This window comes from Diceros bicornis, chromosome 9 (assembly GCF_020826845.1).
Source record: "Diceros bicornis minor isolate mBicDic1 chromosome 9, mDicBic1.mat.cur, whole genome shotgun sequence".
Classification (NCBI taxonomy): Eukaryota; Metazoa; Chordata; class Mammalia; order Perissodactyla; family Rhinocerotidae; genus Diceros; species Diceros bicornis.
This window is the reverse complement of record NC_080748.1, coordinates 19424093-19450499: the sequence shown is the minus strand read 5'-3', so window position 1 is coordinate 19450499 and position 26407 is coordinate 19424093. Positions and strand designations below refer to the sequence as shown.

General features: G+C 37.3%; 1 protein-coding gene across 15 annotated transcripts in view; it reads left to right on the top strand.

Annotated features, from left to right (window-relative positions):
* Window positions 1–6402: 6402 nt before the first annotated feature.
* The window catches only part of SUPT20H (SPT20 homolog, SAGA complex component), a 47921-nt gene continuing 27916 nt past the window's right edge, over window positions 6403–26407 (top strand). For 5 of the 15 annotated variants that reach the window (XM_058548030.1, XM_058548028.1, XM_058548036.1 and 2 more), the window contains exons 1-13: window positions 6409–6497; window positions 7897–8040; window positions 8641–8738; window positions 11367–11402; window positions 12037–12095; window positions 12355–12421; window positions 14818–14947; window positions 15935–16038; window positions 18328–18444; window positions 18567–18620; window positions 20918–21057; window positions 24103–24259; window positions 24357–24413. In XM_058548030.1, the coding sequence (XP_058404013.1) occupies window positions 8736–8738; window positions 11367–11402; window positions 12037–12095; window positions 12355–12421; window positions 14818–14947; window positions 15935–16038; window positions 18328–18444; window positions 18567–18620; window positions 20918–21057; window positions 24103–24259; window positions 24357–24413 (924 nt within the window). In that variant the 5' untranslated portion in view covers window positions 6409–6497; window positions 7897–8040; window positions 8641–8735. The other 10 variants (XM_058548037.1, XM_058548035.1, XM_058548033.1 and 7 more) reach the window with 7 other exon arrangements.

Here is a 26407-nt window from a genome sequence, read left to right as displayed (position 1 = left end):
TTGTCATTTTTTCTTGATAGCTGGACATGATGTACTGGGTAAAAAGAACTGCTGTAAATAGGCCTTTAGTTATGTGGTGGTAAGGTGTGGGGGGGCAGGGCGTTCCATAGTCCTATGATTAGGTCTCAGTCTTCTAGTAAGCCTGTGTTTCTGAACTGTGAATTTAACAAGCGCTTCTCAGACTCCCCCACCCATAGGTGGGACAGGATGGCTAGAATGGGCTAGATAGAGGTGGGTACAGTCGTCACTCAGTATCTGTTGGGGATCGGTTCCAGGAAGCCCCACAGACACCAAAATCTGAAGATGCTCAAGTCCCTTAGAGATAAATGGCATAGTACAATGAATACAGTTGGCCCTCCATAACCACGGGTTTTACACCTGTGGATTTAACCAACCTCAGATGGAATGCAAAACCCATGGATAGGGAGAGCCAACTATATTTCTTTTTCCCCAGGTAAACTAGGCTCTGATAAAACTCCAGCAGATTAGGCTCAGGTTAACTAGCTTCCCCTGAGGGCAGGCCTTGTTAAGAACAGAGTGCTGTGGTGCATTTTAAAATGGTTCCTTTTCCCCTCCTCCTGCCTGAAGCACAGGGCAGGGGATTTTTCTCTGATAGTCACTGTGAGAACCTGATAGAGCTCCTGGAGGTAAAATTTACAAAAGCGTGGGGATTACCTTGTGACTGGGTGCTCCTGGAATTTTTTTTTTTGTGTGAGGAAGATCAGCCCTGAGCTAACATCCATGCCAATCCACCTCTTTTTGCTGAGCAAGACCAGCTCTGAACTAACATCTATTGCCAGTCCTCCTCCTTTGTTTTTCCCCCTTCTTCTCCCCAAAGCCCCAGTAGACAGTTGTATGTCATAGCTACACATCCTTCTAGTTGCTGTATGTGGGACGTGGCCTCAGCATGGCTGGAGAAGTGGTGCATCGGTGCCCGCCCGGGATCCGAACCCGGGCCGCCAGTAGTGGAGCGCGCGCACTTAACCGCTAAGCCACGGGGCCAGCCCCTGGAATTTTTAACTCTCCGAGTTGTCCACACTGAACCTCCAGCAATTCATCAATTACAGTTTAGGTTTCCCTTCCTCAGCACTGGTTTCCATGGAGGTTACTGCTTCATTAAGTTGTGATTCTATATTCACTTGTCAGTCTCTCTTATTTGGGGACAGCAGTTTGCCCTTTTTACTTGTCAGGATGAAGTGGTAACTTTCAAGCTCCTTACATGTGGAACTGGACAGATTACTGCCTAGAAGCATTATTTTCTTACAGGTTGCAAAATGGTGATAGTCTATCATTCCTCCTTTATTTATTCACTGGACTTTTTCTATAAAAAGTTTTCCCTCATCGACAATTTGGTTACTCCAAATTTCAGTTTGTGTAGGAAAAGGGGGACAATTTTGATTTTTTTTTCTTTTTTTGATGAGGGAGAGTGGCCCTGAGCTAACATCTGTTGCCAATCTTCCTCTTTTTGCTTGAAGAAGATTGTCCCTGGGCTAACATCCACACCAATCTTCCTCTATTTTGTATGTGGGACGCTGCCACAGCATGGCTTGATGAGCGGTGTGTAGGTCTGCACCTGGGATTTAAACCGAGAACCCCAGGCCACCGAAGCGGAGCATGTGAACTTAACCACTATGCCACCAGGCTGGCCCCACAATTTAGATTTTTTTAACCTTTATTTACCAATTTCAGAATAATAAGTTGGTGTCCTAGCAATCTTAAATGTGACCAGTGAGTTTAAGCATTATTAAGATTTCATGTATTTTTAACATATTTGATGTGTTTCAATACATTGCAGTAAAAAATTTTTTTGATTCTCCTTGGTGCTCAATTATTCCTTCTTTTGCCAGCAGGAGCCCTTGAAAACTGAATACTATATCATTGCCTGCAGAAACACACACACATGCACACAAAGCCAAAAGATTCAGAATACACGTCTCCCCCTTCTCTCTACGACCCCATCTCATACCCCAGCTAGTAGACTATGTTACATCTGTTCACGTTCCACTGGTCAAAGCAAGTCATGGCAAAATGCAAAGTCACTAGAGTGGGAAAGTATACTCCACCCAAACTGAAGCTATGAGAGCCATGAGAAGGGTGGGAAATTTTCTTTTAAAAATTGTGAACTAATACTACTATCTACCACAACTGGGAGTAATGGTTGGCTTTATGTGTCAACTTTGTTAGGCTACAGTGCCCACTTATCTAATCAAACACTAATCTATGTATTGCTGTGAATGTATTTTGTAAATGCGTTTTTCATCTACGATTGGCTGACTTTAAGTGAAGGAGATTACTCTTGATAAGACGAGTAGGCCTTTTTCAATCAGGTGAAGGCCTTAAGAGCAAAAACCAAGGTTTCTCACAGAAGAAGAAATTCTGCCTCGACTCTACCATCAACTCCTGCCTGAGTTTTCAGCCTGCCATACAGATTTCACACTTGCCAACCTCCACAACTGCATGAGCCAACTCCTTAAAATGAAGAAAGGACTCTAGCCAGAGGAATTCGGCAAGGAAAAGAATTAAAAAGCATACAAATTCTAAGGAAGAAGTGAAACTATCTCAGTTAACAGATGACATGATCCTCTATATAGAAACCCTAAAGAATACACACACACACACACACACACACACACACACACACACACACTATTAGAGCTAATAAACAAATTCGACAAATTTTCAGAGTACAAGATCAACACTAAAAAAAACAGTTGTTTTTTAATACACCAACAATGAATAATCTGAAAAGGAAATTAACAATTCCATTGTAATAGCATTTGCTATGGACTGAACTGTGTCCTCCCAAAATTTTTACGTTGAAGCAGTAACCCCCAATGTGATTGTTTTTGGAGACAGGGCCTGCAAGGAGGTAATTAAGGTTAAATGAGGTCATAAGGGTGGGACCCTAATCCCAGAGGATTAGTATCTTTATAAGAAGAGATACCGGAGCTCACTCTCTCCCTCCTGCCCTCTCATTCCCCCACTGTGTGAGAACACAGTGAGAAGGCAGCTGTCTACAAGCCACCAAGAGAACTCCTGCCAGAAACCAAATTAGCCAGCACCTTGACCTTGGACTTGCCAGCCTCCAGAACTGTGAGAAAGAAATTTCTGTTGTTTAAGGTACCCAGTCTGTGGTATTTTGTTATAGCAGTCCAAACAGACTAAGATAGCATTCAAAAAGATGAAATATCTGGGAATAAATTTAACTAAGGAGGTGAAAGACTTGTACACTGAAAACTACAAAACATTGCTGAAAGAAATTAAAGACCTAAATAAACGGAAAGATATCACGTTCATAGATTGGAGAACTTAATATTTTAAGATACCAATAATTGTCAAAGTGATCTACTGATTCAGTGCAATCCCTATCAAAATTCCAGTGGCTTTTTTGCAAAAATGGAAAAGCTGATCCTCAAATTCACATAAAATTGCAAGGGGACCAAAACAACAGTGGAAAAGAAGAATGAAACTGGAGGACTTACACTTCCCAATTTCAAAACTTACAACAAAGCTACAGTAATCAAAACAGTGTAGTACTGGCATAGGATAGACATATAGACCAATGGAATAGAATTAATAGTCCAGAAACAAACCTATACATCTATGGCCACTTGATTTTTGACAAGGAGGTCAAGACCATTCACTAGGGGTAAGAATAGTCTCTTCAACAAATGGTTCTGCGACAACATGCAAAAGAATGAAATGGAACCCCTACCACACAACATATACAAAAATTAACTGAAAATGGGTCAATGGCAAACAAAAGAGCTAAAACCATAAAACACTTAGAAGAAAACATAGGGGTAAATCCTGTAAAACCAAAACTAAAATGGAGTCACGTATATTGGAGACAAAACAGAATTGGCCAATGCAGGCGCATTAAAGAAAAATGAAACTTAGCCTTACCTAACATAAGCTGCAGGAATTTACAGTTGTTCTCAGAAATTAGCACAGGATGCCAGCCAATCCCCAAATGCCAAGTCTGTTCACATCATCTTTAGACTTCCTTGTTCCCCTGACTCAGTTACCTTGACACAAACAAGGAAGAACATCACTAGGCAACCAATCAGTTGAAAAAGCCAAATAACTTCCGCATTTACCCCATAAAACCCTATACTCTGTGAGCTACGAAACACATTGCCCCTGTAGCCTTGAGTTTCCCAGCTTGCCGGTCAAAAGCCTTGTAATAAACTCATCTTTCTGCTTTGTTTTCCTCAGTGTGCAGAGCTTGGTTTTCAACAATCCTTATGAACTTGGATTTGGCAATGGATTCTTAAGTATGACACCAAAAGCACAAGCCACAAGAGCAAAAGACTTCAAAAATTTAAACGTTTGTGCATCAAAGGACATTAGCAAGAAAATGAAAAGACAACCTACAGAATGGGAGAAAATATTTGCAAATCATATATCTGATAAGGGTCTGGTATCCAGAATACATAAATAATTCATAACTTAAACAACAAAAAAACAAACAACCCAATTAAAAAGTGGGCAAAGGACTTGAATAGACAGTTCTCCAAAGAAGATATACAAATGGGCAACAAGAACATGAAAAGATGCGCAACATCACTAGCCACTAGGGAAACGAATATCAAAACCACAAGATACTATTTCATACCTACTAGGATAGCTATAATCAAAAAAACAAGTGTTGGTGAGGATGTGGAGAAATTGCAACCACCATACATTTCGGTTAGTATGTAAAATGTCTCAGCTACTGTGGAAAACAGTTTATCGATTCCTCAAATATTTAAGCATAGAATTACCATATGACTCAGCAATTCCACTCTCAGTTATTGACAAAGACTCTCTCCTTGACTAAACTTCAGTCAGGCTCCTCTAAGCTCTCCAGGCCTCTACCTTAGCATCCGCCTTGTGGGACTTATACCAACCAGTTGTAGCAAGAATCCTGCTAAGTCAGCTTCGAGAGAACCCGCACCTGGATATCTGATCACCCTCAGTATCTGATTAAACTCTTGATCTCCCACCCATGGTATCTGATCACCCTGATCTGCCTTCAGTCAGAATTCTCTAAAGTCAATTTAGCCACAATTCCCCCCTTACTCTTGATATTTCCTTTTAAGAAATTTCCATCCACTGACCCCTACCCTGCTCCTTGGCTATCAATTCCTACTTGTTCATGCAGTATTTGGAATTGAGCCGAGTTCTATCCTGAGGTCTCTTTTCCCCTATAGCAACAGTTCCTGAATAAAATCTGTTTTTACCGCTTGAACTACTGTCTGGCTCTAGTTTTCTTTAACACTATATACCCAAAAGAACTGAAAACAGGGACTCAAACAAATACTTCCACACAAATATTCATAGCAGCAGTATTCACAATAAATAGCCCAAATGTGTAAACAACCCAAATGTTCATCAATGGACAGATGGATAAAACTGTGGTATCTACATACAATGCAATGGAATATTAGCCATAAAAAGGAATGCAGTACTGCTGGTTGCTACAAGGTGGATGAACCTGAAACATTATGCTAAGTGACAGACACAAAGAGGTCACATTCCATTTATGTGAAATATCCAGATTATTACGTGAATCCATGGAGTCTGAAAGCAATTTGTGTCCGCCAGGGTCTGGGAGAGAGAAGAATGGAGATTAACTGCTCAATGGGGGTGATGAAAATGTTTTGGAACTAGACAAAATTGGTGGTTGCACAACATTTTGAATGTGCTAAATGCTACTGAATTGTACACTTCAAAATGTTTCCTTTTATGTTCTGTGAATCGCACCTCAATAATAATTTTAATAATTGTATAATCCAACAACCAAAGTTGTTTAAAGGTGCAGAATTACAATCATACATTACAATGTGTGGTCGTTTAGTCTCTGAATTTTTACAACTCTTCAGTGAGGTTTTTTTTTTAGCTTTACATTCATTGGCATTTGATATACTATTTAAGGCTGCATGGCTTGGACTTCGTCATGTAGGAATATGTAGGAATAGCGTCGTTCCCTTTCTATTTGGATGGGCTGAGCAACAAGGCAAACTAGTTCCAAGTTTCTTCCACTCTAGAAATTCAACAGGGCACCCAAGCCCCCAAATAACAGCGGCATCCTACCTCACACTTTATGGAACTGGACGCCAGACCCCGCCAAGCAGCTCGTGGGCCCCGCCCCCTGCTGGACCTGAGTCACGACTGGCCTCGCGGGGTCCCGCCCCCGGCGGCACCAGCCGCGGCCCAGCCTTCTCAGCCCCACCTCTTCCGCCCGCGATCGCCGGCCCGTCCCGCCCAGCGTGCCAGTCGGAAGGCGGGAAGCGTAACAGGCCTTGGGCCGGGCTGCGGCGCCGCGCCCGCGAGGGGTCGTACGGAGCGAGCGGCGGGCGGGCGCGCAGCCGGCAGCGCGGGGCCGAGCCCGGCACGTCGCGTGCCGGCCCAGCCCGGCGGCGGCGGCGGCCCGCACAGGTGGGCGGCGGCGCTGGCGAGTGGCGGCCCGGCGGCGGGCGGGTTAGGCGCGCGAGATCTGGACGGGGTCAGAGGTGAGCGAGCGGCTTCCCGAGTGGCTTCTCGCTGCTTTCCGGAGCCTGCGGGAGGAAGACGGTGTCCCTGGAGACGCGGTGGGCCGGGCCGAGCTAGCCGCGCTCCCTGCGGTCTCCTCCGTTGCCTCTTGAGGTGCTGGCAAACCACGCTTTTCATTTTATTTTTGAATTTTGGGTTCCAGTTATTTCCGGGAACTCGCAAGAATTTGTCTTAGCGCTTTGGGGCGGGTGTCTTGGGGTCCATGTTGAATAAAGGCTGTTCGCTCCGCTGTTACGTTGCGGCGTTTTGCAGGAAAAACGTAAGTTGTTAGAAAAGCTCGAGCGGTTGGAAGAGACTCAGGTCGATCAGGGAAATCAGTAGAATCGATTGCGACATTTAGAATTGGATTAATTACTGGTCCTCGCCATGTTTACCGGGCGTTCAGTAATGAACTTGGTGAAGAGCTGCCCCTGGAAGCCATCTACCGTAACCGCCGCACGGGAGAGGCTGCGCTTCCCTGAGACAATACGTTCAGGTTCCTGGTAGGACTCAAAATAGGAAGATTTTCGAAATTTGAGTACAGTGTACGAATGTTGACAACCATGATGTAAAGTTAGGTCAAAATTAAGAAAAAAATGTATTAGTCTAAGCAGAATCGAGTTTTTATTTTAAATGCTCTGCTTTTAAAAATCTAAAAACGGACGCTGGATTCAGTGGCCTGACGGTTGTAAGATTTAGTAGAAAGAATCTAAGATTAAAAATTGAGAGAGGTCTGAATTCCAGTCTAGTTGTGTGGTCTTGGGAAAGTTGTTCTGAGTGCCTTATTCTGTAAAATGGAGACGACAGTGATTACAGTTGTTTTCTCACAGGATTCTAGTAAATTCACTATACAGTCAATGTTTGCTTTGTAAGTGGTGTACGTAGTTACTGGTTTTGGTCTGTAGTAGTTAATTTAAAGTCACTAAACTTTCCTCTGCCCCATCCACCCCAATTTAGTGAGGAGAGATTTAGTTTTAAAGTCATCACATTTTGCCTGTAGATAGTGTATCTTCATCTTTAGAATCACTGGTCAAAATTTTTTCAGTTTAATTCATCTTAAGTCTCCTATGAGCTCTTCGAGGGTAAGATTAATATCTTATTCGTTTTTTTAATGATTATTCCTGGAACCGGTATGGTGCCTGTCACTTTTTGGTGGGTTTGTTTTTTTTCCTGTTTTCTTCCCTTTTTTTTGTTTTGTTTTAAACTGAAACTGCAAAACCTAAGTTTTGGGTTTGCCAAAAACAAACCAAAACAATTTTTACGTGGGAAATACTGTTTTCTGTCACTTGAAGATGTGCTTTTAGCCCAGCTGTGTCTGGGTTACAGGGAGTTAGGTAAAGAATAAGATTAAAAATAAGCTTTTTTTAGCATCACTCTCAGAGCAGACATATACCTCTCTGTGGGAGGCAGAAAGGATACAGCAGCAGACTTCAGCGCTGGCAGCACCTTTGAATCACCTGGGAAGCTCCAAAAATGCTGATCTCTGGGCTCTACTCCAGACCACTTAGCCAGAATCTCTGGAGGGTAAGGCATGGATATCCCACTTTTTAAAGCTCCCCAGGTTACTCTGTGTTGTAGGCAGGGCGAGAACCTGTATGTCAGAGGAATGAGGTTCTTCAGAAGTGTATCAGGTTTGCTTGAGGAGGGCAGGGGCTGGAGGGACTGGAGCTGCATCTGGAAGATGTAGCCTGGGGTATTTGACGGAATATCGTTAGAGGACTTCTGTCAGCAGATATGATGGGATGTATGATTTGTAAAGTGAACCTTACTGTGACCAAAGCCAGTGAGCAGGTTGTTAAAATAATCCGAGGAACAATGAGAGCAGCAACAATGATGATAGAAGAAATTCAAAAACATTTATTCTTTTCTCTCCTGGATGTTAAATATTTTTGAAGAAAGTGAGTAATGATTTTAACCTGCAAACTGTATTTTGCCCTACCTAGTTAAAACTATACTTCTCGCCAGTGAGTGGATAGATCGTGGTACGTGAATTTTGTTGTTGCTGATTATTAAAAAGAGTGTTAGAAATATATATGCCTCAAATAATTTTTCTAGTTAGTTACTGAATCTCGTTTCTCTTAATAGCTTTATGTTAATATGGGGTTTTTGTTTTTGCTTTTACAGTACTATAAGATTCATATTCAAGACATGGTTTTCATCCCACTTCATCAACGCACATAAGTTTTCTCTTCTTTTTGGACCCGTTTTTTTGTACCACAATGGTAAGCTACAGCTCAGTATGTTCATATTTGTGTTTTAGAATGTATTCTTCCTTCATCTCCGTAAAAATATTTTTATTATAGGTACAGAAATTCTCTTAAAAGCTGCCAAAGTTACCCTAACCAGGAAATTACTTAGCAGTCACATTGCTGATCTACAAATCTACAAAATAGGAGGTTCATCTCTCAATTTAGTGTTATAATTATCATATCCAGGTTATACAGATAATCTATCTGTTCTTATCTTTGTGAAGCGTTAAAAAATGTTTACTTCTGTTTACTTTACCGTAGTCCAAATCATTGGCAAGGAGGATGCGTATAAATACAAATAATTTGGGGAGCACAGGTTTCTCGTGTTTTAAAGTTCGTCTTAATTTAGATTTTTTTTTTTAATTTACAAACAAATGTAACCTGCTTACTGCAAATGACATTTTAGGCAGCATCATTGTTAGCCTTCTGATGGCACATTTCTGTTCACTGACTTGCAGTCACTAAACATACTGAGGGCTGGGCATTTAACTTTTGCCATTAAAAACTTAAAAGATGGAAAGAATCACTTTCTAATGTGTCAAAGCAGCAGCAGCATTTGACAGTGAGAGAATAAATGAACACTGACCACCGTGTTGAATAAACCTCAGAAAACATTTATCTTCTTTCTCCTCTTGGGATCTTGCTTGTCTTCTCTGCCCTGTTAGAGAAAAGTGGAGCTGTTGCAGTGGGATTCTGACCTAGCCTTAGACCTTTTGAAGTTTTGATTTCAGAGGAGGAAATAGTCACTTGAGAAGACTACTTAAAATTGTCCTAGAGTATATATTTGATTGTTTTTATTATAATTTTTTATATAAACTTACTTTAAGGTTTTATGGCCGAAATAATTCTAAGAACCTTATGTATTTGTCAAGAGTATATATCCAGAGTTATATTTTTGTGCTGGAAAATGGTTTATACTCAAGAATGTCATCTTGAATCCTGGGAACCAGTTTCATTGGGAATCTGCTCCTCATAAGATTTTTAAATAAATTCATATAAATTTATTTTAACTGAACCTTTTGAAATGATGGCAAATTTCAGACTTTTTTCACTTATTACGTTTTAGGTGTTTGATAATGTGGGTTGTTTTTTATTACAGTCTAAAAAGGCTGGCTATTTTTGTAAACATATGAATTCTCCATCCTTAGGACTACGATGGCAGGGTCACTTAAACCTTTCCATGATTACCAAAGGCTGGCAATATTTATTCTTCCCATTACCCTGTTAGGATTTTGATGGGTGCTGAGAATTTTTACCCCATGCAACTTGGTAGGTTGAATTATTGGAGGCTACAAAATAAAACAAATATTTAGGTCCTTGTAAATAAAAAATGAAAGTTCTAGGGCCGGCGCGGTGGCACAAGCAGTTAAGTGTGTGTGCTCCACTTCGGCAGCCCAGGGTTCGCAGGTTCAGATCCCAGGCACGCACCGAGGCACCGCTTGTCAAGCCATGCTGTGGCGGCGTCCCATATAAAGTAGATGAATGGGACGAATGTTAGCTCAGGGCCAGTCTTCCTCAGCAAAGGGAGGAGGATTGGCATCGGATGTTAGCTCGAGGCTGATCTTCCTCACCAAAAAAAAAAAAAGTGAAAGTTCTGTGCCTCTCATTGGAATTTAAAATGACTGTCATTGTAAGTGAAAAATACTGTAACCCCATGTGGTACTCAAACCACAAAATGAGAAAGAGAAATCATTGGTGTAATATTTGCTTAATTTTGTTTAAAACTTAGTACTTTTTATTCTTAGGTGTCATTACAAAGGAAGGCTTTACGAATGAGGAAGACAGAACTTACCTTGTTATTTCTCCCTCTTGCCTTAAAATAAGGTCTTCAAGAAATGGATGAGGAGTGGGGATCTACAGTAAACTGTACATGTAGTAATAATAATATATTTGATCAATTCCGAGATGAATTTTCTTTTACAGTTTAATATTACTGAATTGATGAGTCTACAATCAGTGATATCTTACAATTCTGATTGGCGGCACTTTTTTCTTTCTTGATGTTACCTAAAATAATGATGCGTGCTTATAATTGATGGTATCTTAAAGTCATTGAAACATGGTGGTGATAGCCATCATTTATTGCATATCTACTAGGCAGTGACCTAGAAACATTATATTATAGATTCTAAGTTAATGTTAGCTACCCAGCATAACAGCACCACCATTTTCAGGATTCCTAGCAGATTAGGAGAGTTTAGTCTTCACTTTACTTTAATGGCATACTTGATGGCCAGTATATTTTCCTGAATGGTGCTCTTAGACTATTAAAGAAATTAGAGTTTATAAAACGGTAGTACTTACCATAACCAACCGTCGGCCCTATATCAGCCTCACAAGCACTGGCCAGAGAAAACCATTTTAGCTTTTCTTACCTAATTTGTTGTCATAATCAGGTGCCCAAGACTGCCATATTTTTTCTTTCTACTCTGTCTTGAGCATACGATGGAGTGGGTGGAGGAGAGAAATAAAGGAAAATATGTTAGACTTGTTTTAGAAAATAAAACACATTTAAACACTTAATTAGAGATGTTATATGTATATTAAATTATCTTTTGTGAAAGTAACGATATTATCAAATACACTATTTACTTTTTACAGCAGCAAGCTTTAGAACTAGCTTTGGATCGTGCAGAGGTAAGGCATGACTAAGTTACATATTGAAATGTTGTCTTTGACAAACCTCAGTTTGTATGTGATTGTCAAAGTAGTACATTAATATTATTGTAGGAAAGTATGCAAATAATTTTGCTGTAAATATATAAAAATACCAGGTGATGTTTGGATTATCTGTTACTTGGAATCCTCAGATAATAATGTTGTGGAATAAATATTATTTGAACAAGGATATAGAATTTCTGAAATTATGTTTTCTTGTTTTGACAGGTTTTCTATATCCTATTATTAAAGGGGAAAATAGCTCAAAAATATATAGAGTACTTGCAATTACATATGCTATGCATATTCTGAACAGCCATAGAACATACATTGAGAATATTTCTGACCCATGAAATCACAGTTGTGAAACTATATGATTTTGCTTATAGCATTGAAATATTGTGCTAAATTTTAGTGCAGTTTAAATTTCATTTGTTTGTAACATATATTTAGAAGTTAAGTAGTTTTTCCTACGAGATATAATTTAATATGAATCAAAGACTTGAGTGACTGAATAGCCTTTTTAGCCTTACACATGTTTTAAATATACTTAATACAGTTGTTCATGCACTAAGCAAAAAGCAAGCTGTTTTCATAAACTTTTCTTTTTTAGTATGTCATTGAAAGTGCCCGACAGAGACCTCCTAAAAGGAAGTACCTATCTAGTGGAAGGTATGAATACTTAATTAATTGATGATATCTTAGACTTATTGAAATATGATGCTAGCCACCATTTATTGCACTCGTACTAGCCTCTATGCTAAAAATGTTGTATTACAGGTACTTTGCATGTATTAGAAATTTCTAAGCTACCATATCCACACCCAATTTTTGGGAAATTGGGAAAAAATTAACAAAAAATTCAAAATAAAGTTTATTTTACAATTATAATATTCACATTATTTTGTATATTGTCTTTATTAAATTTTAGAAAATCTGTATTTCAAAAACTTTATGACTTATATATTGAAGAATGTGAAAAAGAGCCTGAGGTTAAGGTAAGTATACATTTTTATGTTATTATGACTTCTGAAATGTAGAGGAGGAGAGACATTTGAAGGAGTTAGCTTTGAAGGAGATAATGATTTTATATTTTGTGAGTGAGCTAACATGTTTTCTAGCCAGACTCTCGCCAGTTCTGCAACTGACCAAGAGCCCTGGCTCATCTGGCTTCAGGCAGAGAGCACCTGCTTAGGTAGGAGAAGGAAACAGTGTTTACTGAGGAACAGAATATCTCATTGGGAAGTCAGAAGAAAGAAAGCCACCCTGTATGTTATCTTTTGCTTCTTTCTCCCCCTGCGAAGTGATTTGTAGGTAAACTAAAGACAGGAGAAGAAAAGTAGCCTATTTCCTCATGGTGATTTGCACTGGAAAGTTAAAGCTATTACAGGACACGTAGGAAATTCAAGTGTGACAATAAGGTGAATTTGGTCACAAAAATTAGTTCAAGGCCAGGTTAACTTAATTCATGTTTATTTAGCATAAAAGTATGGGCAGTAGAAATGTAATAGAAATTGGTTTATTGACATCTTTTGGACCTTTGAGTTGTAAGGGCCTAAAGGGCTCTATGAGCTTCTCTTGTCTATCTTAAAAGGTAAATACCTTTTAGGCAAAAAATTAATGGCATTTCAGTAGTATCTAGCCTTTAAAATCTTAACATTAGGGGGGAAAAATGATTGTTAAACTATGAATAAATCTTATGGTATGTTTTCTGTAAGTTTTATTGAGGTATAATTGACATACGCTAAATTGTACGTATTTAAAGTATTAGTTTTGATATGTATACACCCATGAAACTTTCACCACAATCAGTATAATGAACATATCCATCACCTCAGAGACAGAACTAAATAGGAGAGATACATAAATAAACATTCTAAATTGGGGTTGGCAACGATTGTCTGCCAGCCATGTTTTTGTAAATGAAGTTTTATTGGAATCTAGCCACACACATTGGTTTATGTCTTGTCTGTGGCTAATTGCAAGGTACAACAGCAGAGTTGAGTAGTTGCAACGTACACCATATGACCCACAAGCCTAAAATACTGTCTGGCCCTTTCACCCCAGAACTAAATGGGAACCAACTAGTTTTCTTTTTTTTTGTGAGGAAGATCAGCCCTGAGCTAACATCCATGCCAATCCTCTTCTTTTTGCTGAGGAAGACCGGCTCTGAGCTAACATCTATTGCCAGTCCTCCTCCTTTTTTCCCCCAAAGCCCCAGTAGATAGCTGTATGTCATAGTTGCACATCCGTCCAGTTGCTGTACGTGGGACACCGCCTCAGCATGGCCGGTGAAGCAGTGGGACACCGCCTCAGCATGGCCGGTGAAGCAGTGCGTTGGTGCGCACCCGGGATCCGAACCCGGGCCGCCAGGTGCGCGCTTAACTGCTAAGCCACGGAGCCGGCCACTACTAGCTTTTTTTTTAAACATCAAAGTGATTAAAAGTTGTTTTGCCTTTTTTTTTTTTTCCCCCCAAAATGTAGTTTTTTTATTCTATGGTGACATTAGATCAAGAATTTATCATTTCTCTCTGCATATGACTATATATATATTTAAGATAAGATACTAAACGCATTTGTTTTTTGAGATCCTGCAAAAATATTCTGTTGACTCAGATATCTTTTGTAAATAAAATTTGATGAAAGAAGTTGTTATATTTATAATTGGGTTTCGTTTTTACATATGCATTTCTAAAATAATAAATTTTGATATATGTATTATATTTCCTGATGGATTTTTTTTAATAGTGGTTTCTAAGGAGCTATTAAATGTAATTTGAAGAAAATTGCTCAGATTTCTTTCTCTTACCAATTAGATATTTTTAGGTTTAACATTTCAGCTAATTAAAGCTCTTGAACTTGTTTGGATCTAATTTAGGCCATAAAATGTTTAAGAACTGTGCATCTGTAACGGTACAACCAAAGAGAGTGCCCCAAATTCTTTATTTATATAGATTTATTTATATAGACTTAATAGAAACTAATTATATAGCATCTATGTTTTATATATTTACATTTATATTTACATACATTTTATATATTTATATTTACGTTTTTACATTTTACTTATTTAAATATTTTTATTTTAATATTTTCTACTTATGTATTCAAAGGTACATATTGTATATTTAAGTATTTTTCTTGTTTTATAAATCACTGGTTTTTCTTTGTCATATGAGTTAATTTGCATGAAACATAGAAATAGATCAAAATTGAGTTTAGATAGATGTTCCATACTTGGTGGCTGTAGTGTTTGTGAGTCTTCCCCATATATTCAGGATCGTAATGTAGAAGGGTCACTACAAGATTAGTTCAGGTCTGATTATTGTAAATCGTAGCATTTTTTGTTAAGGTTATGCTGGATTATTTTCATGAGCTCTGCTTCTTTTTAAAGCAGAAATTAAGAAGAAATGTGAACTTGTTGGAAAAGCTTGTTATGCAAGAGACATTGTCATGTTTAGTGGTCAACCTATACCCAGGAAATGAGGGATATTCTCTGATGCTCAGGGGAAAAAATGGATCAGGTAAGACCCTCCAGAGAGCAATGGCCACAAAAATCCCTCTTCCAGGCAGGATGTGCTATCTTTTAGAAGTAATGGTCTGTCCTTCGGCTCAGTGATGACTTGATAAAAGAAAACTTTGAGCCCAAATTTTCCTCTTTATGATGTTTTGTTAGAATATTAAAAGTTATCTTTAATATGATTAGCCTTCCTGAATATGCATTTGAAAAATATTCTAATTGAGATAGGTCTTTGAAATTCAGTTATAAAAGAGGTAATTTTTAAATAATTGTCAAAATTTCCTTTCTGTTGCTGTTTATTTTTTAAGATAGCATGAGGTGTTTTTTAAGTTACATTTTTTCTTCTGCATTTTGAATATACTCTTGAGTCTGAAACCTTCAAAATTAAACAGACTCACTGCCTTTTGAATAATTTTCGTATGTTAGTATTTTATTTCTATTAATGTGAATTTGAAGACAGTTTTAAAATAGAAATTACCCTTAGATTTCACTAAAGAGACATCTGAAAATTTGATATGGTGATGATAAATGGGTTTTACAAGGAACTCACCTAATTAAGAATTTTTTCTTGTGTTGATAATTCTAAAATGTAAAACCATGAGAATTTCATAAGTAAGTGACCATTTTTGAGATAAGGTACCATATTATCACTCTGGTTTCCAGATTAGATTAAGCAGTCTTAAGGAACTTTCAGTTACCAATGTTGGAATTTTATCAATTCTGATTATTGTAGTGCTCTCTGTGATTTGTATTGTGATTGTTATGCCAGATGTTTTTCAGTATTACGTTAGGCATTTTTCTCCTTTCTGTTCTAAAATTGTATACAGTTTATCAAGTCTTTTAGCAGTATGTAAAGTGATTCATTTAGAAAAGACTTAAAGATTTTAGGAGAACCTTTGGCTTTATTCTCTTTTTTATGAAAAGTCATTTAAATTATGCACCTAGGCTTTTCAAAGGTGAGCCTGATCATTTTCTATATTTTAAAATTAAGATTCTGAGACCATTCGGCTGCCTTATGAAGAAGGAGAATTGCTTGAATATTTGGATGCAGAAGAATTACCTCCTATTTTGGTTGATCTCCTAGAAAAATCTCAGGTACAAAATTTTTCTGTTTAAAATGTTCTTAGATTTGTCAACTGTATGTCATTTTGTGATAAAGGATATTTAATTCTGTTCTCAACAGTGCTTAGAACATGGAATGAGACGTCATACATAGCTATATGAAAATTGGTTTGTTGTGGGATATTTATCTTTTAGACTGTACTGAAATATATAGGTTTAGTTGATTCTTCTAAAATTGATATAACAATTAACTCATCTACTGGGAATCTCTCTATAGCTACAATCAAGTTATAGAAGAAATTACTCCCTTGCCTTCACTCCACCCATACTATGTACTTTACTGAGGAAAAAGAAGCCATCAGATGGGAACTCTCATTTCCTCCTAGCACTGGTCCACCAGCATCCCCATATGTCTGTCCACACTTTCTTCCTGCCTTCCTATTAAAATGAAGTAAGCTGTTCCTAAGGCACTCTTTCTACTTGTATTCTGGATTCTCCTCCTTCTCCTTAAGGACTTTCAACGATAACCTCCCTCTCTTCTATCTTCTATTTTCCCCTCTCTATTAGGTAAAGAATACAAACATATTGTACTGTCTCTCAACTTTAAAACAAAATCCTTTTCTGTTCTCATCTTACTTGGTCTCTTAGCAAAGTTCAATGCATATGATTACTTCCTCTTTGAAACACCCTTCTTTTGGATTCTGAGACGTCACGTGCCTAGTTTGCCTCTTCCCTCTCTATTCTTGCTTTCTTCTCTGTTTCACCCATAAATGTGTGCAGGGCTTAATCCTAGGCACTCTTTTCTTTAGTAACATTCTCCCTGGATGATGTCAACCAGCTGTGAGTTTAAAAATGGCATTTAATCCCTTGCTTATCTCTCACGATGACTGTTCCACCAATGTCCAAACTTACATATTTACTAGGATATAGAACAGGTTCTTTAAACTTAACATGAGAGAACAGAACTTTTTATTTTATCTCCCAAACCAGTTCCATTACCAGTCTTAACAACCTAATGGATGACCCTACTCTCACCTTTCACATTCAGTCTCTCAGCACATGTCAGCTGTACCTTCAAAATATGTGATCGTTGACCTGCTATTGTTACCTTGCTGAACTCCTTCCTTTCATTCTAGAACCCCAGAAATCAGTTCTCCGTGGATAGCCAGTTAAGCTTAACAAAACAAAAATAGAAAAACAAAAGCAAAAAAACAAAGTTCCCTGCTTAAAGTTGTCTAGTGTCCCCTCATTGCACAAATCCCTGCCTTCCTGTTTGTCTTCACCTCCTGATTCTCGTACCCGCTCACTACACTCCAGCCATCTGTGCCTTCTTTCTGTACTAAAACACACCAAGCTTATTCCTACATTATTCATCTGTTATTCCTTCTATCTGGAATGATCTGTCCCAGATGTCTGGTCCTTTGGGATTCAGGTCTCAGCTGAAACATCACTCTCTCAGAGAGGTTTTTGTCTGAGCACATAACCTAAATTAGCCCTTCCCTGTTTTATTTCCTTTGTAGCATTCATCACTATCTAAAATTATTTATTTGTGTACATGTTAATTGCTTATCTTCCCACACTGAGAGCAGTTGTTGTCTCACCCACAGTATCTGTGAAGCTTCTGGGATAGTGCCTGGCACATAGGTCACATTGTAGTGGCTCAATAAATAGTTGTTTAAAAGCATGAGCATGATAATGACTGATAACATGGAGGTCACAGTACTCACTAAAAGTTCTGAATGGGTGAAAAAACGTAATACTATGAGTGACTGTGGCAAGTGATATCAGCAAGACTTGAATGATTAGAGTTCTTACCTTTGGACTTAGAAAAATGATTAGAAAATATATTTAACAGAAGATTATTATTTGAATTTATAGTTAGCTTTCTTCCTCTTATTAATAAAGACTGTTTTTTGGAAATTCTAGCAGAGCAAATATAGCAGTTATATAGCTGAATCTCTGGTAGGGTTGATTGACAGTTTATAACAATGACGAAGTTAGCAAAGTATAACAGTGAGCCAGTGAGTGTCAAGAACAGCAATTCTAATGATTTATAACGTTAATAGTATATAAATGCCAAAAAGTCAATCTATAACTAGAAACCATTAAACAGTTTTAAGCTGCTTCTTGAGTCATAGTGATAAACATAATTATTTTCCTTCTAAAAGGTTTATGTAAATCCACCAGGGATATCCGTTTGAGAGTATGTGAGTGGCCAGAAACATTGTATAATAATGTAAAGAACCTAAAACACTCAATATAAACCCACTTATTTAGGCTTTTGAAAAATGTCATTTACTTAAATATTTTCACTCAAAACAGGTTAATATTTTTCATTGTGGATGTGTCATAGCAGAAATACGTGACTACAGGCAATCCAGTAATATGAAATCTCCTGGTTACCAAAGTAGGCACATTCTTTTACGTCCAACAATGCAGGTAAAGAATGTTTACTTAAGAAGTATTGTTTTAGATTTTATTTGGAGTTTTATTTATTAAATGTCTTTATATGTTTGTATGCCTATACATTAATGTGTTTTTTAAATTTTTATTTCCTCTAGACTTTAATCTGTGATGTACATTCAATTACAAGTGATAACCATAAGTGGACCCAGGTTGGTGGTTTGGTTTTTTAATCCCAAACAGGCAAAATATAGGATGAAACAATACTTATCATTAAGTTTAGCAACAGATATTTTCTGCTCGTAATTTTATTCATGAGTAAAGTTTGGGATACCTGTATGAGCTTTAGAAGTTAAGGATCTCTTCATACATGCAGTAATTCCTCAAGGAACTAAAATAGTTCAGTCCCAGTTGCTTTAGGACATGGTGAAATAGGGTCAGGTTGACTTGATCTGCCTTAATGGTGAAACTTGGTTTTTTATCCCCTCTCAAACAGAAGAAAAATGTTTTGTTTGTACCATGGGTACAAATAAATATTGATTTTCTTTTATCTAGGATTCTAAAGCCGGCCCAGGTTTTTTGCCGTTCATACTGGTTGCAGCACTAGGAGACCACTCTTACCCCTGAAATAGCCAGTTAACCCTCCACTGCTGGCTCAGTATATCTGAGGTGCCCACTCACAGGAGTGTTCACTTACTTCTCTGCTTCTATAGAGAGGAGTAGTTACTAAAGAAAATATCAGTAATGACAGTTATTCTATCTGAAATATTATAAAGTAGAATTCAGTTCAGTAGTAACTATCAAGTGTTGTATGTTACTTTGGGCTATAATCTTTTCATTCAAAAGAAGGTTAAAAGTTATTAAAAGAATATTCAGTAATAAAAAAACTCATTGGTCATCATTGGAGGTTGCTAGGGTATCAGTTTCTTACTCTGAAGACTGATAAAGGGAGAAACAATAGCATTTATTCAGCCTTTCCTGTATGAACTGTATGTTAGGTAGCCTTCTAACTACCTAAGGAAAAATTCTTCTTTAGAAAAATTCCAGCTAATAGGTGCAAAAGAAATGATAGACTTTTTAAAATATCATCAATTTGGAAATCTTACTGAATGTGTACAGCTGTAATTCTTAGATGTGAACAACCATTAGATTATAGGTTCATGGGAATTGTTATAATACAGAGATGTGACTAAGCCCACTTGTGTAAAAATGGGGCACATCATTGTGTGCCTTCTGATGCATGAGAAAGTACACAATAGTACTAATGGAAAACACGTCTAAAAAATAGAATCTGAATTAAATCAAGCCTCTACATCTAACACTTTATAGGAAATTCAAGAAATGTCCTATAGAAAATTTCCTATAGAAAGGAAGCAATTAAAGGGCATGATGAGGAAGCAACTAGCTAGGTCCAGTTAAATGATAGCATGAGGAAGCAGTTAGTCAAATCTGACAAATCAATTGCATGAGAAAAGAAAAAAAAGATGGGGGAAGAGGTGATCATTACAGAATAAAAAAAATGTTTGAGAGAGAAAAACCAAATACAACACATAGACCTTGTTTGAGTTCAAATTCAAACAAACTAAAAAATACTCTCTTGAAATAACGAGAAATTTAAATCTAGACTGGGTATTAGAGGTCCTTAGCAGTTAGCAATGCATGCTGAAATATTTCAGGTTAAATATGTCAGAGATGTATTTTGAATTACTCCAGCAAAACAAAAACAGAAAAAGGTTAAGAGAGTACAGTAGTTAAATGAAATTGGGTGTTGGTACATGTGTGTCGTTACATTTCTGCTTTTATGTATTTTTGAAAATTTCCATAATAAAAAGTTGAATGGAACTATTGAAAGGAGGAAGGTTTTTTTTTGCAAAAATTCTTATTCAGCAATATTAATTGACTAATTTGACTTCAAAAAGTTTATAGTTATTAAAATATTTCAGAGATTAAGTGAAAAAATAGGGTTCAGTAAAGTAAGTTACATGATACCAGTAAAAAGCTTGTATGCACTTTGGAATTTGGTTTATAAGGTTTACACATTATTAGTGTAGTCATTTTTATTGTAATGAAGTGAAGCTGACTGTAGAGTGCGACCATTATCTCTTAGTTACTGAAAGTGCTACAATCCATCATGATTTTGTAAGCTTTGTAGGAGCAGAGGATTTTATTTGTTTTGCTCACTGCTTGATCCCCAACTTCTAGAACAATACCTAACACATCGTAGGTACGCGGTGAAGTATTTGTTGGATTAATGAATAGGCACTCTTATAATTTGACCATTTTGTATGCTGTACAAATTTCCATTAGTACTTTTGATTATGCTGTCAAATTTCTAAAGTTTACACGCTAAAGTTGGAACTTGAAATACTCTATTTTACTGTAGTCCTTAGCAGAGTTCCAAGCACTATTTCTAGATCTTAATCTAGATCTAGTATGATCTAGATTAAGTAAGTAAGTATGATTTGAAAATCTTAAATCTGGTATTGACATATGCTCTTATACATTTCAGGAAGACAAACTTTTGCTTGAGAGCCAACTGATCCTGGCAACAGCTGAACCACTATGTCTTGATCCTTCTATAGCTGTAACCTGCACTGCAAATAGACTGCTCTATAACAAGCAAAAGATGAACACGCGCCCAATGAAACGGTAGTTACATTTGTGGAATGATAAACCAAGAGATACTCCTAGACGTGTAGCTCTAAATTTTGCTATTTATGGTCTTTTCCCTCCAAAGTATGTAAGTGCTCTGATTTTTTTGTTTGAAAATAGTATTTTTAATTGCCTTGTATTACTTTTTTTGTGTAAGTATTAGGATTTTTTAATACTCTGCCTTATTTTTTTTTCTGATTTTTTAAATATTTTATTTTGCGATAAGAACACTTGACATGCGATCTACCTTCTTAACAGATTTTTAAGTGTCCAGTGCAGTATTGCTAACTAAAGCACACTGTTGTACAGCAGATCTGTAGAACTTAATTCATCTTGCATAACTGAAACTTTGTGTTTTTGTTTTTACTGTGGTAACACTGGTTTATAACATTATAGAAGTTTCAGGTGTACATCATTATATTTTGATTTCTGTGTAGATTACATCATGTTCACCACCCAAATACTAATTACAATCCATCACCATACACATGTGCCTAATCACGCCTTTTACCCTCCTCTCTCCTTCCTTCTCCTGTGGTAACCACTGGTCCAATCTCTGTCTCTATGTGTTTGTTGTTGTTTTTATCTTCTATTTATTAGTGAGATCATACGGTATTTGACTTTCTCCTTCTTACTTATTTCACCTAGCGTAAAACCCTCAAGGTCCATCCATGTTGTCACAAATGGGTGGATTTCATCATTTCTTACCGCTGAGTGTCCATTGTGTATGTGTACCACATCTTCTTTATCCATTCGTCCCTTGATGGACACCTAGGTTGCTTCCAAGTCTTGGCTATTGTGAGTAATGCTGCAGTGAACATAGGGGTGCATATATTGTTAAGCATTCATGGTTTCACATTCTTTGGATAAATACCCAGCAGTGGAATAGCTGGATCGTATGATAGTTTGATTCTTAATTTTTTGAGGAATCTCCATACTGTTTTCCATGGTGGCTGCATCAGTTTGCACTCCCACCAGCAGTATATGCGAGTTCCCTTCTCTCCACATCCTCTCCAACACTTGTTATTTCCTGTCTTGTTAATTATAGCCATTCTGACGGGTGTGAGGTGATACGTCATTGTAATTTTGATTTGCATTTCCCTGATAATTAGTGATGTTGAACATCTTTTCATGTGCCTGTTGGCCATCTGTATATCTTTGGAAAAATGTCTGTCTGGATCTTTTGCCCATTTTTTAATTGGGTTGTTAGTTTTTTTGTTCTTGAGTTGTGTGAGTTCTTTATATATTTGGGAGATTAACCCATTATCAGATATGTGGTTTGCAAATACCTTCTCCCAATTGTTAGGTTGTCTTTTCATTTTGTTGATGGTTTCCTTTGCTGTGCAGAGGCTTTTTGGTTTGATGTATTCCCATTTGTTTATTTTTTCTATTGTTTCCCTTGCCTGGTCAGACATGGTTCTTGAAAATATGCTGCTAAGACCAATGTTGAAGAGCATACTGCCTATGTTTTCTTCTAGAAGTTTCATGATTTCAGGTCTTACATTCAAGTCTCTAATCCAGTTTGAGTTAACTTTTGTGTATGGTGTAAGATAATGGTCTACTTTCATTATTTTGCATGCGGCTGTCCAGTTTTTCCAACACCATTCATTGAAGAGACTTTCCTTTCTCCATTGTGTGTTCTCTCTGCTTTATATTGAAGTGATACATCGTCTACATTCTTTTAAAGAAGAAACTTCTTAAACTTAAACTTTTTAAACTTCCTAGAAGTTTAGAGTCTGTTCACCCAAAAGATAGAGGTTGAGAAAAGACAAGTATGAACAGAAACAATTTCTTTATTACTCCCTCATATCCTGTAACCCATTTAATTTTTCTTAATAGCACTTTTAAAAAACAATTTATAACTTATTTTTAAGATTTGGGAAAATATCACAGTTTTAAAAATCAGTCTATAACTAAATGCCTTTTTATAACAGTAGTTTGTTTGCAAATGTTTTAGCTATCTCTGAATAAAATAAAAGAGCACATATTAACTTGGACTGTAGGTAATAGTTGGCTTATCACTAAGTTCTCTTTACATTATTGTTTGAGTTGCCCACTTTGGATCTTTTTTCAAGTTTGAAAGGTCTCAAAAAACCTATCCATTTCTAAATTCCCTGATTTACTATTGAAATAATATGTGCTGAGGAAAAGGTACAGCTTTGGAAATAGTGAAATCAGTCCATATAGGATCTGTCAGCAGTCCTATAAAGTCTCCTTGTATCTCTGTCCACATCTCTCCATGCCCACTTCTAATACCTTAGTCCAAGCCACCATCTTCATCTTGCCTTCTATAAGAAACTCCTACCTAACTGGTCTTCCTGCTTCCATGTTTGCTCCCCTCTGGCCTTTTCACCATATAGGTTAACCAGAGTATACTTTTAAAAACCTCAAAGTAGATCATGCCACCACTTGCTTAAATTCCCCCAACAGCATCCCTTCACACTTCACATTAAATCTAAACATGTTATCATTGATCTGCAAGGCCCCTTGTCTGTCTCTCTCTGACCTCATCTCCTTTATGGGCCCTGGTGCTCTAGTCACACCTACCTTTTTTTCTGTTTTTAAAACAAACCAAGTTTGTTCCTGCCTCACCACCTTTTTAAATTCTTCTCTCTACTTCAATACTCATTTCCTGATCTTTCCATAGCTAGTTCCTTCTCATCATTCACGTCTCAGCTCACATGTCATTTCTTCACAAAGTCCTTCCCCAACCTAATGTTGGGGGACCTAATGTCCCTACGCTTACCACAGTTCCCTGTTTTTTTTCTCCCTACTATTTATAGCTTTCTGAAACGATCTTACCTGTGTACTTGTGACTGTCTGTCTTCCCTCTGGGCTAACAGCTCCGTGGTAGAAGCAATTTTGTCTGTCATGTTCATTTTTGTTTCACCAGTGCCTAGAACACTGCTTGGCCAGTGATAGTGTTCTACAGATATTTATGATTTAATTACATATTTAATGTTTATTAATTTAATTTAAATGCATGTATATTCTGAGTTTCTTTTATTAGCTTTGTTTAGTTCAAATTTCTTAATATTTCAGGTGTTTCAAGAGGTATTCCAGGTCCTCTCTGAATCGACAGCAGGATCTGTCTCATTGTCCACCTCCTCCTCAGCTAAAGTTACTTGATTTCTTACAAAAAAGAAAGGAAAGAAAAGCAGGTCAGCATTATGACCTCAAAATTTCTAAAGCAGGAAATGTAAGTATGTATTCTTTTAAATGAAACTTACTACTATGCCAAAAGCCTTGCCTTATTTTGAATTTTCAGTATATTTACACTGTTTCTCATTTTTCAGTGTGTAGATATGTGGAAACAGAGTCCCTGTAATTTGGCTATACCTTCAGAAGTGGATGTAAGTCAATTCATGAATTGCACTTATTTTCATGTAAGGTTCCTAAGTTTAGCTAACAGTAGCTTATACTTTTGGAAAACAAGGAATGTTACATCTTTTAAAAACAAAATAATTCTTTTTAAAAAAAAAGCAACTGGTCATTTTTAGAAGCTGTGTTTTACTTTCACATTAAGTTGTATAAGAATATAATGCTTTAATATAGGTCTGTGTTTAGAGCAGGAATAATAACTAAAGAATTTCAAAATGTGGAAAAAGATGGTACATATTACATAATATGCATAAAATGCCTGTGGTTTTTTTCAGAGTATTTCATCATGATTTCCTGATAATGCTTCTTTCTTCAAACTGATCAAATTTTAAAATTAAGGCCGGCCTGGTGGCATAGTGGTTAAATTCACACACTCTGCTTCGGTGGTCCAGAGTTTTCGGGTTTGGATCCTGGGTGTGCACCTACACACTGCTCATCAAGCCATGCTGTGGCGGCATCCCACATACAAAAAAATAGAGGAAGATGGGCACAGATATTAGCTCAGGGCCAATCTTCCTCACCGAAAAAAAAAATTTTTTAATTAATAATATTGGAGCGGTGGCCAAGATTAGGAACCTCTGGTGGTATTCTTTGCTGATCCATAATTCACATGAACTATAAATGATCAAAGACAGGAAAGAGATCTTTTGGTGAGAGGTCTCATATTCCTTTTATTTTCCTGTTTTCTTTTTCTTGTGTTCCTTTTTATTTTTCACTCAGCTCTTTACAGTTGGTTAGTTATTTTAACAGATGTTTGCCCTTCTTGTTTCGCATCATTCCCAGGCTAGCACATGTACTATTCTTATTATCTGTGATTTAAAAAAAAAAATTGTGAAAAGCACAAAGCTGGAAACATCAGAGGTAGAATGTATATACAACAGAAGGGAGTAAGCCACATTATCTTTTGGTAATTTATGTGCTCCTCAAGGAATGTGACCTGAGAAGAGATGTTTAGTGTAAATACCAGAGAGTGCAATTGCTCTCTGGAGGGCAGGCTGGCTATCTAAAGCAGTGCTTCAAACTTTAGTGTACATACGAATCACCTGGGTGGCTTGTTAAAGTACAGATTTCAATTCAGCCAGTCGTGCTGAGGCCTTAGATGCTGCTGCTGAGCTTGTGGGTTGCATGGTACTGGAGTCCACAGACCACACTTTGAGTAGCAAAGCCCTAATAAAGAGTTTCTCAGTCTGACTCCATCAGAAGAATCATCTAGGGTACCAGTTAAATATACAGATTTCTATCCCCACTTCAAACCTACTTACTGAGTAAGGTCTCCAGGGGAGAGACGTGGAAGTCTGAAATTGTTACCAAGTGCCCAGGGGAGCCTAAGTTACTCTTAAGATTGTGGTTACCAGGAAGGTGTGAAGATTTGAGTCCCATGAGCTTGTATGAGATATATGGAATATATGGTCCAAGTCTGACTAGAAAATGGAAAAGGTTTACAAAAATTTTGTCAACTTTAATATAACTTCCCTAGTCTCCAGTTTTGTCCCCACTGTTACACAGCAACTCCTGTTGCATTAAGAACCGAGTCAAAGGAAAAGATCCTGGTCCTAATCATCTCTCTGACATTCCAATTTTTCTAAAAGACAAATGTGATATCAACTTAAGGAGTAAAAAGAGGCACTGTCCAAAAAAGCAGCTGTGTTTATTATATTTATTTAATGGCAAAATGTTTTATTTTTAAAACCAATTGGTTTAATTGAATACATCAGGAAAGTTTTTTATCATGAAAATTTTATTGTACATTATTGTTTATCAGTCACCATGTAAGTGCTTCCCTCCACCCCTGGTGCCCACCCCCCATACCCCTAGCCCATGGTAACCACCAAACAGTTCTATCTGTCCGTATGTTGGTTTATCTTCCACATATGAGTGAAATCATGCACTGTTTGTCTTTCTCTTTCTGGCTTATTTCACTTAATATAATACCTTCCAGGGCCATCCATGTTGTTGTAAATGGGAA